General features: G+C 43.7%; 1 protein-coding gene across 3 annotated transcripts in view; it reads left to right on the forward strand.

The window, feature by feature from the left end:
* The window catches only part of LOC115571190 (glutamate receptor ionotropic, delta-1-like), a 418,849-nt gene that overhangs the window by 383,563 nt on the left and 19,275 nt on the right, over nt 1-16,011 (forward strand). For all 3 annotated transcript variants that reach the window (XM_030400350.1, XM_030400349.1, XM_030400351.1), the window contains exons 9-14: nt 3,201-3,302; nt 4,770-4,892; nt 5,183-5,257; nt 5,349-5,691; nt 7,295-7,433; nt 14,916-15,111. In XM_030400350.1, the coding sequence (XP_030256210.1) occupies nt 3,201-3,302; nt 4,770-4,892; nt 5,183-5,257; nt 5,349-5,691; nt 7,295-7,433; nt 14,916-15,111 (978 nt within the window). The remainder of the gene's footprint in view (nt 1-3,200; nt 3,303-4,769; nt 4,893-5,182; nt 5,258-5,348; nt 5,692-7,294; nt 7,434-14,915; nt 15,112-16,011) is intronic.

Here is a 16,011-nt window from a genome sequence, read left to right on the forward strand (position 1 = left end):
GACCATTTTGTGTTTCTTTGCGTACGTGTGTTTCCACGGTGACTGGGCTGCTCTTTATCAACACACACACACACACACAGCCAGACATGAATGCATTCACAGTGCTGTTATGCAACATGTTCAGACACACACAGAGGCTCTAAAGGCGAACGGACCGGGTGGAACAACAAGCAGCTAAAACTCAAAGTGAGAAATGTAACCAGCCTGTTGTGACGGAGGTCATGAACTTCTGTCCTTTTTATTGGGATTGACACAAAATGTTTCTGTAGAATCATAAAAAAAAAAAAAAAACCTGAAGTGTCCAAAGCTGGCGTCACATGTCAGCTCAGGTGTGTCGTGTTTATCTGATGACATCATTCCTGATTTCAATCACAGATTTAGGTTGTTTGTGATCGTGTGAGCTTTGACTGTGTCTATATTTTGTACACGTTAGCGTAATTTGGATTTAGTTCTTTCAGTGCACGACGCTCTTCTTTAGTCTGAACCGCTAGCTGCACAACAGACTGCGCTAGCTAGTTCGAGGTAGCTACAGTTGGCAGCAGTTAGCAGCAGTTAGCGGTTACTTTAGTGTTACGCTGCCCTCGTGTTTGTGTGGAGTATGAATTCGACAGTTGCGTTACGTTTGTTGTTGAGGTCATCCAAAAATAATGGAAAAGTAATCAGGTTACATTATTTTATTATTGCACTGACTACATGTTTTAACAGGTAATCAATAACTGTATTGGGATAATTTATTGACTTGAAAACTATCAAACATCATAAATTATTAAATTATATGTCTCTCTTCTTCTCTACCAGACAGGTTTTATTAAATAAGGGTCCATGAGGGGAACCGGAAGGGGGCGTGTCCAGTGCAGCGCTTTACAGACCGGACACTTCCTCTTTTATGATTTCAAAATAAGAGTCTAGACTATATGTTTAAACTGTGTATAAGCATTTAATAGAACTTAACTGCATCCAAACCGTTACATTTCAACCAACCAATAGTTAACATACATAACGAATCCCTGTTGCTGACTCAGGTGTGCAGATGATAGACTCCCAGGTGATGCTGACCAATATCAAACTAACTTCACCAGGTGACATGTTGTTGTGTCAAACAGACAGCGAACTAGTGACGAAAAAAAAGAATAATGTTATTTATAGTTTGTCAAAGAGAAAAAAACATCATGCCGTGAAAGTGATACTGAGAGACGACCTGTGGTGACAAGAGAGGAGAGAGGACAACAAACAACCTGTAGAGACCGTCCAGCTATTAATAATGCCCGGTGAGTTAGCTAATTTAACGGCCAGCCATGATGATAATCATGCTAACGTAAAGTCTTTATGGGCAGTTTGATGAATTTCCTCGCAAAAGATGCTGACTCAGCCTGGCTGGAAGCACGGTTTTTTTTCGGGATAAACGTTTTTCAGTGTGCGGTGATAATTGCGATAATTAATGAATGAGCCCAGCTTTAGGCTAACGTCGGCTAACGGCTGGCTTCAGGCTAACCTCGGCTAACGGCTGGCTTCAGACTAACGTCGACTAACGGCTGGCTTCAGACTAACGTCAACTAACGGCTAGCTTTAGGCTAACCTCGGCTAACGGCTGGCTTCAGACTAACGTCAACTACCGGCTGGCTTCAGACTAACGTCAACTAACGGCTAGCTTTAGGCTAACCTCGGCTAACGGCTGGCTTCAGACCAACGTCGACTAACGGCTAGCTTTAGGCTAACGTCAACTAACGGCTAGCTTTAGGCTAACCTCGGCTAACGGCTGGCTTCAGACTAACGTCAACTACCGGCTGGCTTCAGACTAACGTCAACTAACGGCTAGCTTTAGGCTAACGTCGGCTAACGGCTGGCTTCAGACTAACGTCAACTACCGGCTGGCTTCAGACTAACGTCAACTAACGGCTAGCTTTAGGCTAACGTCGGCTAACGGCTGGCTTCAGGCTAACCTCAGCTAACGGCTGGCTTCAGGTAACATCGGCTAACGGCTGGCTTTAGGCTAACGTATTCAAGTTAACTGTTAAATAAATCTACTCAATTACTAAATACAATTTTAAGGTCCTTGGATTTGTCTTGATTATTTTAATTTTGTGCTACTTTACACTTTCACATCTCAGGGCAAATGTTGTTCTTTATACTCACTATACTTAAAGGGCGGGTGATGTCGAGTGAGGTAGTGTGATCTAAAATAACGTTGTCACGTATATATTTATATTTATGTAATGCCTGAAACATGTAAGTTAAGGCTGGAGTCTAAACCAGGCGTTTCACAGAGCTGAATTTTAGTTTAAAATGTGACACTAATAAACATTTTCAACAGAAGACGAAGACTAAATCTAAAATAGCTGCCAAAATGAACACTGTCCCAATGTAAGCTATTCACTGTCATGTTTAGATACAAAAAGACACATTAAAATCTTGTATTGGTTCTGATCTCAGCTCACAAAAATACTTCAGAGACAAATAATTTATAAGATTAATATCTGAGCGACATGAGAGGCTGGATTTTAAACAGGAAGTAGTTGGATTTAGTCGCCCCGGAGAGGATTAGTGAACAGGATGACTGAACATGTTTGTTAAATCAGTTTAAAGCTTTGTGAACCTCTTGAGTCGAAGGCATCAGTGCTTCTGCTACCATCAGACGCACAAACCCTGGAAGACTTTTCAGATCAAGCTCATGTGGTGAAAGCGTCAGTATGATCCTTATGAAACAGAATTATATATGGGACGTTATATGATCTCTCATGTTCTGTAACACACACATAATGCATATGAACTCAGTGTCTGTATGAACAAAGAAGCTCGGAGCTCTTTGTGTTCGTGTTCCTCTGAGAGATGTTTGAGAGGCTCTGTGGAGAAGAGTCGTTATTATTTTGGACCCAATTAGGTCGTGTTCATTCTGTTTCTGGCTGAATATGTGATAAATGAAACCACGTCTAAGTGGGTTGTTGGCATGTTACAGAGACGTCTCTCTTCTTTCCACTGTATTCACTGAGCTCGTCTAATTTGCAGCAGAGAACTCTCATGAATCCAATGAGACAAGAGAATAAATTGTAAAATTGCAGCCTGTGAGCGATACGGCATTTATGTAATTGAGGGCTACTCTGCCTGTTGTGTTCACTGTTTTGTTCTGAGGACCTTTGACACAAATCAGTCGAACTCTGGTGTCAGTGACGCGTCTGTTCTGTCGTCTCTTTGTCTTTCTGCAGCTCGCTACGTGGGACTCGGTTCACGGGCTGAACGGCAGTCTGAAGGAGAGTCGGATCGAAAACGGCATGCAGGGAGTGACGGTCAAAGTGGTGACTTTACTGGTAGGTGACGTCTGTGTGAACGACAAAGAGAGACTTTTGCTGACCTTGCACAAGCACAGAAATACATAATGTGAATGAAACATTAAAATAAACCGTATGAACTCAAAGATGATGCTCTGTTCAGGTTTAGGCACAAAAATACTTGGTGATGGTCGTGGAGCACCATGTAAAATATGTCTTTTGACTGCTGGAAAGTGTCCTGAGGTCTCCTTTAAGATATCTAATGGTGTCCCGTTCGATACCTCTGCTAACTTATCAGAATATGGTCGTCACGTTTCAGCACATTTTGTGGAAATCTTGATATGACGAGGCCGACATTCTGATTTCCTCTGTGCCACAAACCCTCACAGTCTGAGCCGAACGAAGAGCAGAAACTCTGCAAGACTGAAACAGCTTCAAACCTTCATGTTGTGTTTGTCTCTGAAATGAAGAGAGAGGAGAAAATAAACCCTTAATAAAATAATTCAACGCTCCACAGCACAAAATCCACTTCAGTGAATCCACAGAAAAATCCCTCAGTCAATAAAGAAAAACGACTTTGTGCAGCTCAGAGTGAGTTTTCACTATTCGTCTGCTTTGACTCGTCTCTCTTCCTCGCGTCCCTCCATCCCAAAGTTTCCCCCTCAATACTTTCTCACTTCTGCGGGGGCATTGATCGAGCACCTCGGCTTCTGCAGTGCCTCCGGACACTGTGATTAACTGAGGAGATACAAACAGCCGAGCGACAGCAGCGGGTTCGGAGCCAGAGTTTCCTCCCGTGCTGGTGCAGCAGTGTGGAGACGCAGACTAACCAAGCGAGACTAATACCTTCACCCTGCCGCTGATCCCCTGCAGCTGCAACACGCCCAGCTCTGAGTGCTGCCAGGCTAACAACACTGACACAATGCTGAAACAACACTGACACAACGCTGAAACAACACCGACACAACACCGACACAACGCTGACCACTGACAGCAGCTGCAGACACACAACACCTGCACAGGTTCTCTACAGAGCAGCTTTGGACCTGAGGGCACCGATTTTATGAATAAACCTGAATCTGTCGTCGCTTTCAAAAGAGAAAAATAACACAAATGAGCTCTGAACACTTTTTTCAACATCTCATCAACACTCGTCTGAGTGCAGCTGCACAAACCTTTACTGTTCCGTATAAAAGACAGAAATAATATGTCCTGAAGTCGATTTCAAGGTGTTTATTATAAATATTAAAAAACAAAAGTGAAGCAGTTTGTTGTTTGAACAGTTTTTTACAATCTTAAAAACATCAATTACAAACAAGTGGTGTACATTCTGAGAATATTCATTATATAACCGTGATATTAGATGTTTGACCTTGTGCATCTTTCGCTCACCAGGCCTGTTTGTTTCTCTGAAAGGCTGATGGAAGTTACTCACTGTCTTTGTAAAGTTTCTCCCGTCTTGTTCTGTGGTGCTGAGGTTTGCATCCCCTCGTTCTCTGCCTGCAGGAAGATCCTTTCGTCATGGTGGCGGAGAACATCCTGGGACAGCCCAAGAGGTATAAAGGCTTCTCCATCGACGTGTTGGACGCCCTCGCCAAGATCCTGGGCTTCAAATATGAGATCTACCAGGTCAGCAGCTAACAGTTGTTTCTCTGTCGACTGGTCTGTAAACTGTCAGAAAATAGTGAGAAGTTTCAATCAGCGTTTCCCAAAAGACCAAGATATTAAATCAGACCCAAACACTCAGTTTACTGTCAAGGAGGAAGAAAATATTCTCATCTCAGAAGCTGGAGTCAGGGAGACAGTTTTGACTTTATAATCAATTATCAAAATAGTTTGTAATTAATTGTTTATTGATTTGATTTTGTTTCCCTCTTTGGTGTCATGAGCTCACTGATCTGTATTAATCTCTCCTCCAGGTGGCAGATAGTAAATATGGATCTCAGCTTCTGAACGGCTCGTGGAACGGCATGATCGGTGACCTCATCAACAAGGTAAAGCTCGAGTCGACTGCTGGTTCCTGAACGTAAACACAAACTTTTAAAGTTTGTCTGACGGTTGTTCTCCACCCGTCTGCCTCCACAGAGAGCCGACCTGGCGGTGTCAGCCATCACCATCACGCCTGAGAGGGAGAACGTGGTCGACTTCAGCAAGCGTTACCTGGACTACAGTGTAGGCATCCTACTGCGAAAACCAGAAGAAAAGATCAACATCTTCTCGCTGTTCGCTCCGTTTGACCTCGCCGTCTGGGCGTGTATCGCCGCCGCGATCCCCGTGGTGGGCGTGCTCATCTTTCTGCTCAACAGGCTGCAGGCGCTGCGCTCCTCCTCCAACCAGAACGCACCGCCGGGCCAGCCCGCCAACGGCGTGGGGTCCGGGACGCTGCACAGCGCCATCTGGATCGTTTATGGAGCGTTTGTACATCAAGGTGAGAGTAATGATGGTAATGAAAGAAGTGTGACTGTGTTCAGGCTGAACGTTTCTTGATTGAACCTGAAGTTTCAGCTGGTTCTGTCCCTCACCGTTCACAGGTTAGATTCCCGTCTCTGGTTTCCTGCTCGCTCACTGGGAGTCGCTCAGAATACAAACATCAGCTGAAAGCCAAACATAAAAACTGAAATGTTCTCACAGTTTAGCAGCTCAGCTGTTTGGCTGGAATCAATCAGGGCTGATCGCAGCAAAAGGAAGATTATCTGCCTTGTAAAGACGGATTTCTGTTTGATTATGGGGAGTTTTAATTTAGAGCCGTTACACGGATTACACAGCAACAGAAGAGGGAAACAATAATCACAGGAGGATTTGTAGCGTCTGAAATATTTAGCAGAGAGGCAGATACAAGACCATAAAACTTTAAAGTGCTTAAATGAATTAGAGGGAGGCTTAGATTACAGAGCACGCCGCTCCAGGAAACGTCACTGCAGAGTAATGAAATCAGGTTTCTGTGTGTGTGACAGCCCGAGCTCATCGGTGTCAATAAAGGTTTGAGCTGTTGAAGCGTTGATAATCACACAAACAGAGTCATGACACTAAAACTACATTTCAAGATGAAGCATAAGAGAGCAGTGAAGGCGCGTTTACAGACGGAGAGATGAACTTCATGGTGTGAGTGACACGTTCTGTTTAGTCCACTCACATGTGTTGGAAGCTCTGTTCAACAGAAGAGAAACGGTTGATTCATGGAGGTTTTAAAGACATGAAACCTCCTCGTTTAACTCCACAAACTGGAGGGAGTTTATCAGAACAGCCTGTTCTCGCTCTCATTATGTCAAATACAGCAGCATGTTCAGTCGTCTGCGCTCCAAAGTTTTATTCTGAAGTCCTTCCTCGCTGTTAGGACACGATGTGACTCCTGAAATCATCTCCCATTCTAAAAATATCACTTCCTGAAAATGTCCTATTTGTGCCAAATAATGTCCTCCAAAATCTCCCCAAACGTCCTCGTCCAGTCGAGTCATAGAGGACAGAAGTTACTGAAGACGATCTCGACTGAGACTGATGTGAAAATGTCCTGACGAAGTCAAGAAACACACACCTGAAACAAGTGTGTCCACCTCTGAAACACACACACGCACAAGTGGATCCACACAGTTTGACAAGCGTACTCCAGCATGAACACACACACACACACACACACACACACACACACACAGTTTCCCAACAGAGGTGCCCAGCTGCATCTATTATGGTCTGGCAGGTTGCCTGGGAAACCTTTTAGGCCTAACGGGTTGTGATTAGACGCAGCCGCTCTGCTCGCTGTGATAAAGCACCGCTTTCACCTGCTGTTTGAATCAGACGGCAGGCGGCGGAATCCTGGTCACCGCGGGCAACCTGCGACTGAAGGGTCACAGGTTAGATCCCCATCAGCATGTCTGTTCACACCTGCGCGATACCAAAAAACGAACCAGGTCTGACAAACCACTTGTAAATCCCTGTGTGTGTGTGTGTGTGTGCGCGTGTGTGTGTGCGTGTGTGCGTGCGCGTGTGTGTGCGCGTGTGTGTGTGTGCGTGTGTGTGTGTGTGTGTGTCTTCAGGTGGGGACGGCGTGGTCGGCTCGGTGGCTCTGAGGATCGTCATGGGCAGCTGGTGGCTCTTCACGCTCATCGTGTGCTCGTCGTACACCGCCAACCTGGCAGCGTACCTCACCGTGTCACGCATGGACCACGCTATAAAGTAAGGACACACACACACACACACGCACACACACACACACCCCCTGACATTAACAGTTCACTGTGTGGCAGCCTGCAGCTACGAGAGCTGTAAACAAATAGAAAAGCATAATTCAGCTCTGAACAGACTCCAGCAGCAGTTGTTTGTTTTCTTCGTGACGCTTTGCAACAAACTTCACTTCCTGTCAGAGTCGCATCACGACTCCTCACAGTGGAATCAACACCTCCGATATCATTAACCCTTTGAAATGATCCGTCAGTGCCTCCGCTGGTATCCTGGAAACTGTTCAACCTAAACTAAAACACTATGTAAGTCAATCACTAGTAATATATGTTAAAAGTATTCAAATTACTCTGTAATCAAAGCACCTTTCTCTCTCTCAGTCTCTCTCCTTCTTAACGGAGGTCGATTTAAACAGGATCATGTAAACACAGGTGTGATGACATCATCACGCACACACAGCGGAAGACGAAGGACCACTTGATGTAAAATGACTTATATTTTCTCACTTTCACAACGTCACTTCTGGTTTACACCATCAGTTTGGAGCAGCAGCCACAGAGCTCCTCTCCTGGTCAGACCTCCTGTTTAATAACTGAGGTCTTAATTAAAGTGTTTAATTAGAATCTATTTATCAAACAAACCGCTGAATCACATCTACAGCTGCAGGGAGCTGATTTCTCCTCTGGGATCAATAAGAAATATCAGCTCGTCCTGGAGGGGCCGGGTCACAGCTGAAGTCTCTAAAACCCGGAACACCATAAACTTTATTCTGCTGGACTCAGAGTGACCTCAGAGATCATAAAGACTAAATGAACTTCCTGTTGAGCTGCAGAGAAACGACTCCCCGGAGCAGCTCGCTCGTTATTTACTGTCCGACCGTCACCGATCCCAACACACTCCGCTGTGTGTGTGTGTGTGTGTGTGTGTGTGTGTGTGTGTGAGAGAGACATATTAATCTTTAATATTAAGACATTTAAGTGCCTAAACAAACTAAATAATCAAACTGTCTCTGTCTTCATAACTGAATAAACAAACTGACCTTGAAGACGACACACTATCATACTGCTTTACTTTGTTTATGTGTGGCGGACCCTGCCACCTTCCCAGCTTCATACAGTGTTCTGGGACCTTATTTGTTTGTTCACTGTTAAAACTTCTGATCTTATATTTCTTCTGGACTACACCGTGCCGCTTTAACACTCACACATTACTGAGAGACGTTAAAACAACTCGACAGTCAGAAAAATGTGTTTGTTCCTTAATTTGCTGCTCGTTTTTTATCTGCTATACTTCATTACTGTACCTCATGCATCCCTCAGGAACATTAAAGTATCTATCCAGCTATCTTTGACTTTCCCACTTTCTCCTCATCACATTTTCAAAACAGGCTTGTGACTTTCCTCTTTAAGCATTTTAGGGGAATAATAGATTATTTGTATTTGGCGTCATCACGCTGCCTTCCCAGCATCAGCAGACTGATGTGGACCAATCAGAGCACATCACGCACGGCAGACGCAGCGAGACGAGACAAAGACGTAAGAAGGCGTAAACAGACAGAGAGGGAGACTGGAATGTGGAGAAAAGGCGTGTTAGTGTCTCGTATCTGCAGAGAGTTTCTGATTTTCTCAATATTGAAACGAACTCAACGTCAAACATCTAAAAAATGCAACTTTCACTTCTCAAACTTGAAGTACATTTTGCTGATGAGACTTGTCATAGAAAGTCGTTTCTGTTAACTCGTCACATTTTAACGATGTTTCATGGAAGTTTTGAACGCAGGACTCTTACTGGAGTATTTTTACTCTGTGGTATTTTTGCCTCCACTGAGACGCAGAATCTGAAAACTTCTCGCAGCGTTACATAATATGTAAATCCCGTCTGAACTGGTGAACTCTCAGCACTTCCCAGTGTGCTCACAGCCTCTGTAGAGATGGAAAAACACACCATCGCTTCCCACGAAACACAAGTTGAGGCCAGCGCCTCCTTCAGCAACAACGGGAGGGTGGAAATGTTAGAAAGACGGAGAGCTCAGAGTTTAGACTGCAGACTTTTACAGCTGCATTAAATACTTGAACTCAGACGCCGCAGTGTCGTTTCTGTATGGAGAAATATTCAAGCTGAGAGCGGCTTTGTTTTGTTTTCAGCTAAACTGTCGACCCGTGAAATTCATAACGAGATCGGCTCTGCTGCTGCTGCTCGGCTCCGGCCGATCCTCGGTCTGTCAAACAACAGCTCCTCTCTTCTCGTTCTGAAGCGTTGATTCAACTTGATGAATCTTTTTAGGTTCTTCCTTAAGATTAATGATCAGTGGATCATGTGTGTGAGAAACTCGACAACTCATGTTGTCTGTTAATGAACCGCACACAGACGGATGAGGTCCAGTTTCACAGAGAGTCGAGCTGGTTCTGTGCTCCACGATTCTGCTAAAGCTCGTACCTGGGTCCTTTTATATGAATAAACAGAGATTTAAAGTTAAAGAAAACAGAAAAACTCAGAGTACAACAGTGACTCAGATTTGAGTTTAAGTAAGTTGTTCGAGTTAATTTACTTGCAGATTGTTTTTTATTGTAAATTAACCGCAGACTGATCGTTTAAAATCAGTTAAACTGCATTCAAAAACATTTATCATGATGTTGAAGCAGTTGAAGCGATCAGGAGTTTTCCACATTTGAAGCTGATGTATTTGTGGATGAATCTGGGAACAAACACAGAGAGGACAGGAGGAGGATGAGGAGGATGAAGAGTGAGGCTGTGTGTTTAATACTTGTTGTGGAGCTCTGAAAGCCAAAAAGTCCTTTTTCTTCTGTTGTTTTTGTTCACAGTGAGGTCGGCTCAGTTCTGCAGCTCCGTGGCCTCAGGTGCAAACAGACGCAGCGCTAACGTGCTCGCTTTAAACCGTAGCACTCACATCTGCGCTCGCTGCTAACGGCTGCCAACAGTTTAGCTTCTCTGGTTAGCAACAAGCAGACACGAGCTCAAACACACATTAGTCCTGCTGAGACCGGCTCGGATGAGTTGGTGTTTTAAGTGGATGTGCTGCCGTGTGGAAACACAGCATCTTCTTACATGTAATGTTCCACTCATCATGTAAAAACACACCTGTGTGAGTCACTAACAGGTGGCAGCATCCATCCACACTGTGTTTCATAAAACCTTCCACGTCAACTCGTTCCATTCATCTGTGTGTGTGCTGTGTCGGAGTATCTTCACACAGAAGAGCGACAGCAGCCGGTGTGGATGATTCTGCGTGGGAAAGAAGTCTGCATCATATGCAAATCTCCACTTCAACATTCATTGAATGTCTATAAAAGCAAAGTCTTGTACTTAGCATTTACTTGTGAATGAATCGCCCTTCACGGAGGAACGCGACGGGGATTTGCTGATGAAAATGTCAGCTTGGATTTGATTCTCTGAGGAGGAAAGATAGAAGAGGAAGGAGCTGGTGCGGAGATGAAGTGGCTGTTGTAGCTTTAGATGGAAAACGAGAGATATTCTTTATTCATACGCAGGAGAAAACAAGATGAAATACCTGCATGTTTATCGAGGGTGTCAAGTGTGTACTCGTGCATTCAAGCCTCAGAGCAGTGCGTTATTTTTCTATGCATGCAGTTTAAAGAGATGGATTTAAATTCAGGCAGATCGACAGTTCCTGACTCCGACCTGCGTGTCTGTTCTGTAGAAATCTGTGCAGGAAAACCAAACTCGTCTTCAGAACGTGGCTGAAAACGTCCCGACTCTCTGTCCAGAACTTTAGGTTTTGTCTTCGCCGTGTCATTTTATTGTGGTTGGCAGGAAAATGTGAGCGAGAGAGAAAACTATTTCTTCCTCTCAGAGAAAAACACACTTGGTGGTCATGAAAAAGAAAGACTGACATTATGTTCCGAGCGCTCCTCACTAACACAGAACATCGCTCCAGCTCCAATTGTGACCAAGATTCTTGAAAAGAAAACAATTTTGTCTGGTTGCTGTGTGAGAATTCAGCCTACAGATGTTTGGTTCAGTCCCAAAGCAACAACCTGTTCAACACAAAGTCGCCTTCAGCTGCTTTTGTAACGTTTGTGGAAAATCTCAGATCTGAAATGTGACTCGTTAGTCGCTGTAACGTTTGTTTGTGTGGCGAGAAAAAAATGCCGTCAGAGTGTGAAGCAGTGCAGACGCTGTGTGATCACAGCCTCACACCGACCAGCAGGTCATCCATGAGGCGATCTGATTGGCTCTGAGCGCTCGCCCTCTGAGCCGCGGTCAACGCCGCTCCGTGGATGAAGCGTCTCAGATGAAGCGTCCAGTGAAGAGTTTGAGTCTGAATGGATCTTTGAACATGAAATCTGAGCAGAGCGTCATGTAATCTAGTCACACACACACACACACACACACACACACACACATAAAAAGATGGTGCAGACTTTGATGTTCCACCTCTCTCTCTCTCTCTCTCCCTCTTTGTGTGATTTGCTGTGAAACACACAACAAAGGTAAAAATGAAAGTCCCACGTCTGATCTCAGGTCTGACAGCGGCAGCTCTCCAGCACTGATGACATCACAGCTGATAAACTCTCCAAGAATCTGATGTAACTGTTGTCACTGTTAGAAAACCTTTAACCAGCTTCATTTACACCAACAAAGCGTCTTTCAACCGCGGACGTGACAAATAAACAACAACCAAATATAAGTGTGTTAAAACTAAAAACACTGAAGTTACAAACCATCTGATTGAAGTAACTGCACGTCTGACGCCTTCATGTCGTCAGCAGCAGAAGAAGAGACGACGTGTCTTCTGTCAGCTGTAGTTCAAATTCACAATTTTGATTAATTTGATGATTTTTGGTCCCGTCCCCGTTCAGTCACAGAGTTCTGGTCGACCCAGTCAGAGACGTATGATCCAGATCGCTCGTGTTGTTCTTCCATCACGCACGTCACATTTCAACCAGCCGGCAGCAGCCACATTTTCACAAGCTCTTATCCAAAATCGTGCTGAACTTTTGTTGTTTTCCGGGCTGTTAAATCATGAAATGACGGCTTTTTACCCTCCAAAGCTCCGAGCCGATGTTTGGCCTGCGTGTCTGGAACATTAAATTACAGCCGGCTGCTGTGATTCAGGTGTGATTCAGGTGTGAGGTTCAGCAGGTTCCTGTGATGAAAGCTGCAAACTAACAAACTGAAGTGACCGAACCAGCAGCCTGTTTCTGCCTGAGGAGATAAAAATCAAAGTTTAGGGTTTAAAAACCTTGTTGCAATTAAAATGAGAATGAAAGTTTAACAAATTAAACTCGATTTCCTCTCGATTTTTTCAGCGAGATATTAAGTAAGTCGAGCTGATATTTAAAAAACATCCTGAACGTCCAGACTCTTGTTTTCTGTTGTGTTCTGCCAAACTTTCCAAACACGGAGAACTAATGCGTCCGCTCTCCTCTACCCATAATCCTTTGTGCTTTAGGGTCACTGCTTGTAGCCGCTTCAGTGAAATGAGCTGAAATAAACCGCAGCTCCTCTCTGGAATAAATAAACAGGCTCTCATCTCAAACGCTGCTCTGAATAATGAACCGCTCTCGCTGTGTTTCTTGTTTGTTTTCAGATCCTTCAGAGCGCTTTTGTTTTGTTTTGTAACTTTATTTCCCCCTCGCGTCCTCGCTCTCTGTGTTTCCACCCTGCAGATGATATTTGAGGTATTTTTCAGGTCTGCAGGTATTCGGGACCACTTGAGACCAAATAACACGGCTTCAAATGAACGGAACAAAAAGAGGAAACACTAGAGTGTGAAAAGCGTCGGGTCGCACAGGAGTGGTCACAGAAAGTGGCTCTCCTTGGAAAAATTGGATCCAAGTACAGTCCTTCAAAGAGGCGACTATTTTATACACCTGTGGATGTCTCTCACACACACACACACACACACACAGATCTACCTGGCAGATGAACCTACCTGTTACCAGGAGAGCTGAGAAGAGTCTACAATATGAGAAACTCTTGGTTAGTGTAAGAAAACATCACCATTTGATAGAAGTCATTTTTAGAAATATGAATCAATAAAAAACATTAGAAGCTGTTTTAAAATTAATTTCTAATTCTCAGGGGGAAAATAAATCATTTTTCCATCTTTCCTTCGGTGTGTCAGTGAATCAATATTGTGCCTGTCGTCTGTTTTTATGAAATTGTAGATCTGCTGTTCTGTCGACACAAACAAAACAAAAAGAGGCGGTTCTGTTCAAACACCTCGAGGCGGCCGCTAAAACAACTCATCAGTCGGTCTCTCGGGTGTCTCTGATTAAAACTGCTCTCCCATCACGTCGGCTTCACGTCCCCACTGTCTTTAAAATGTTGTTTTTCAAGACAGAAAGCTGAAATCAGTTTACTGTCACATCTGTGCTCTGAATGACAAACAGGCGATTTACTACCGAGTGAAGTTTTCATCCTGAACAGAAGCAGTGATGTTCTCGGATCACCTGTTACCTCAGCAACAACCAACAAGACATGAAGCGGCTCCAAACAGCTCGGCTGATTAGAAACGTGAACACAGATGTTTTTAACACCTCAACCTGCAGTCGAGAATTTATTCTCCTGGAAAAAAAGAAATCACCGTCCTCACATCACGTTCAGGTCACTTTGCTTCAGACATATAAACAAAAATATTCTCTTGGACAGAAAAAAACTTTTTAAACTCTACAAAGAATAAAAAACTTTCAGAAAATCTAAACAAATATTTTTTTTTTCCTCACATGGAAAATTAAAAAACAAAACACTAAATACTCTAAAAACAATAACTTGGCTTCAAACATGAAAAAATAATGAAAAATTATCATTGTTTTTTGTCACTCATCTTTTTCTTAAAAAAAAAACCAAAACTCTCAGAAAAGAATAACTGCACAATAAAATACTTGTTTTTTATCCTGGAAAAACAGATTAATGTTTCAAACGATGAAAACGTTTCTCTGAAGAAACTTTGTTTACTTCAAACACGACGTTTTATCCTGGTTAGAAAAACCTCCGTGATGTACGTGAAGGAAAAAAACAAACAAATATTTTTTCAACAAAACAACTAATAAAAAAATAATAAAAAAACCCAAATCCATTTACATGGCTTCACAAATGTTTTCTTTCTTTCACACATGAAATTATTTTTCCTCCTAACTAACAAAAAGTCGCTCTGCTGAAAAAGAAATAAAATCTGTTTTACACATTTTAAAATAAAAGTCCTAAAACAGACTAACAAACAGGTAGATTTGTTATTCCAGGAAAAAAATGACTCGGCTGCACACATGAAGGAAAAAATAAATGAAATAGAATAAATTAATATTCACATTTAAACACTGACAATCAAAAGTTATTAAACTGATATTGAGAGAAAATTAGACACTGAACATCAGAATCAGAATGACTTTATTGATCCCGGAGGAGGAAACAAGTGAAGAGCTGAGTGTCTAAAAGTTAAAATACATGTAAAGAAATAGAATGAAAATGTAAAACATGGCGTGTCGTGTCTTCCAGGTCGTTCCAGGACTTGGCGCGGCAGATCGACGTGGACTACGGCACGGTGAGGGACTCGGCGGTCTACGACTACTTCAGGAACAAAGGCACCAACCCTCTGGAGCAGGACAGCACCTACGCCGAGCTGTGGAGGACCATCAGCAAGAACAACGGCATGGACTACTCCGTGTCCAGCCCGTCTGAGGGCATCCGCAAGGTGAGAGCTCAGGTGTGACTGCAGGACGTCTGCAAACACACCTCACAGGTGAAACAGGTTCATACACACATTAAGCTGTGTTATCAGTGGCTGTAGACACACACACACACACACACACACACACACTTGTTTTACTCACAGCAGGCAAACACACGACGACACTCCTCTGTTTACCCATTACTTAATTGCAGCAGCAGTTCCACAATACACCAATTAGTGAGTCAGTGTTACAGAGAGAGTGTGTGTGTGTGTGTGTGTGTGTGTGTGTGTGTGTGTGTGTGTGGACACAGAAGTCGTGTTTCCCTGCTGTACATTATTACACCCATACATCTCCCAAAAAGCCGATGACAAATTAGCTTCAGAGACAAATCGGCTCTGAGCGCATCCATTATTCAGCCATTTGCATGATAAACATCCCCCGTCGTCTTTGACGTTTTCTCCCCACAGTAACCCCAAACGGTTACCACACACACACACACACACACTTTAATCAGTTTTATTACGATTGTTGAATGCTCTTCCAGCAGCGAGGCGCTCGGCTGCCCCCGGTCCTCCCACATGCTGCCAGAGAGAAACACTCACATCCTCTCAGGCTGCAGAGCCTCTTTCACTGTTTCATCCTCTCCATCAACAACAGTTGTGGTGTAAAGACATCCTCATCATCACCTGAACGCTCGCCATCCAACACACTGAGGCTGAAGCTGTTTTTACAAACATGTGCCGCTGCACCACAGTTGTGTGTTTCCTGTTAAAGAGGGCGGTGAGCAGGTAGTGACTACACTACGACAGGGAGGACAGACGTGGTGTTCTTGTTGGGCTTAGCTCTTGGTGCTCTGGGACTGCTAATAAGCTAACTACAGCTACATTTAGCTTTCCATCGGGGAACTACGTAACTCGCCT

This window comes from Sparus aurata, chromosome 20 (genome assembly GCF_900880675.1).
Source record: "Sparus aurata chromosome 20, fSpaAur1.1, whole genome shotgun sequence".
Lineage (NCBI taxonomy): Eukaryota > Metazoa > Chordata > Actinopteri > Spariformes > Sparidae > Sparus > Sparus aurata.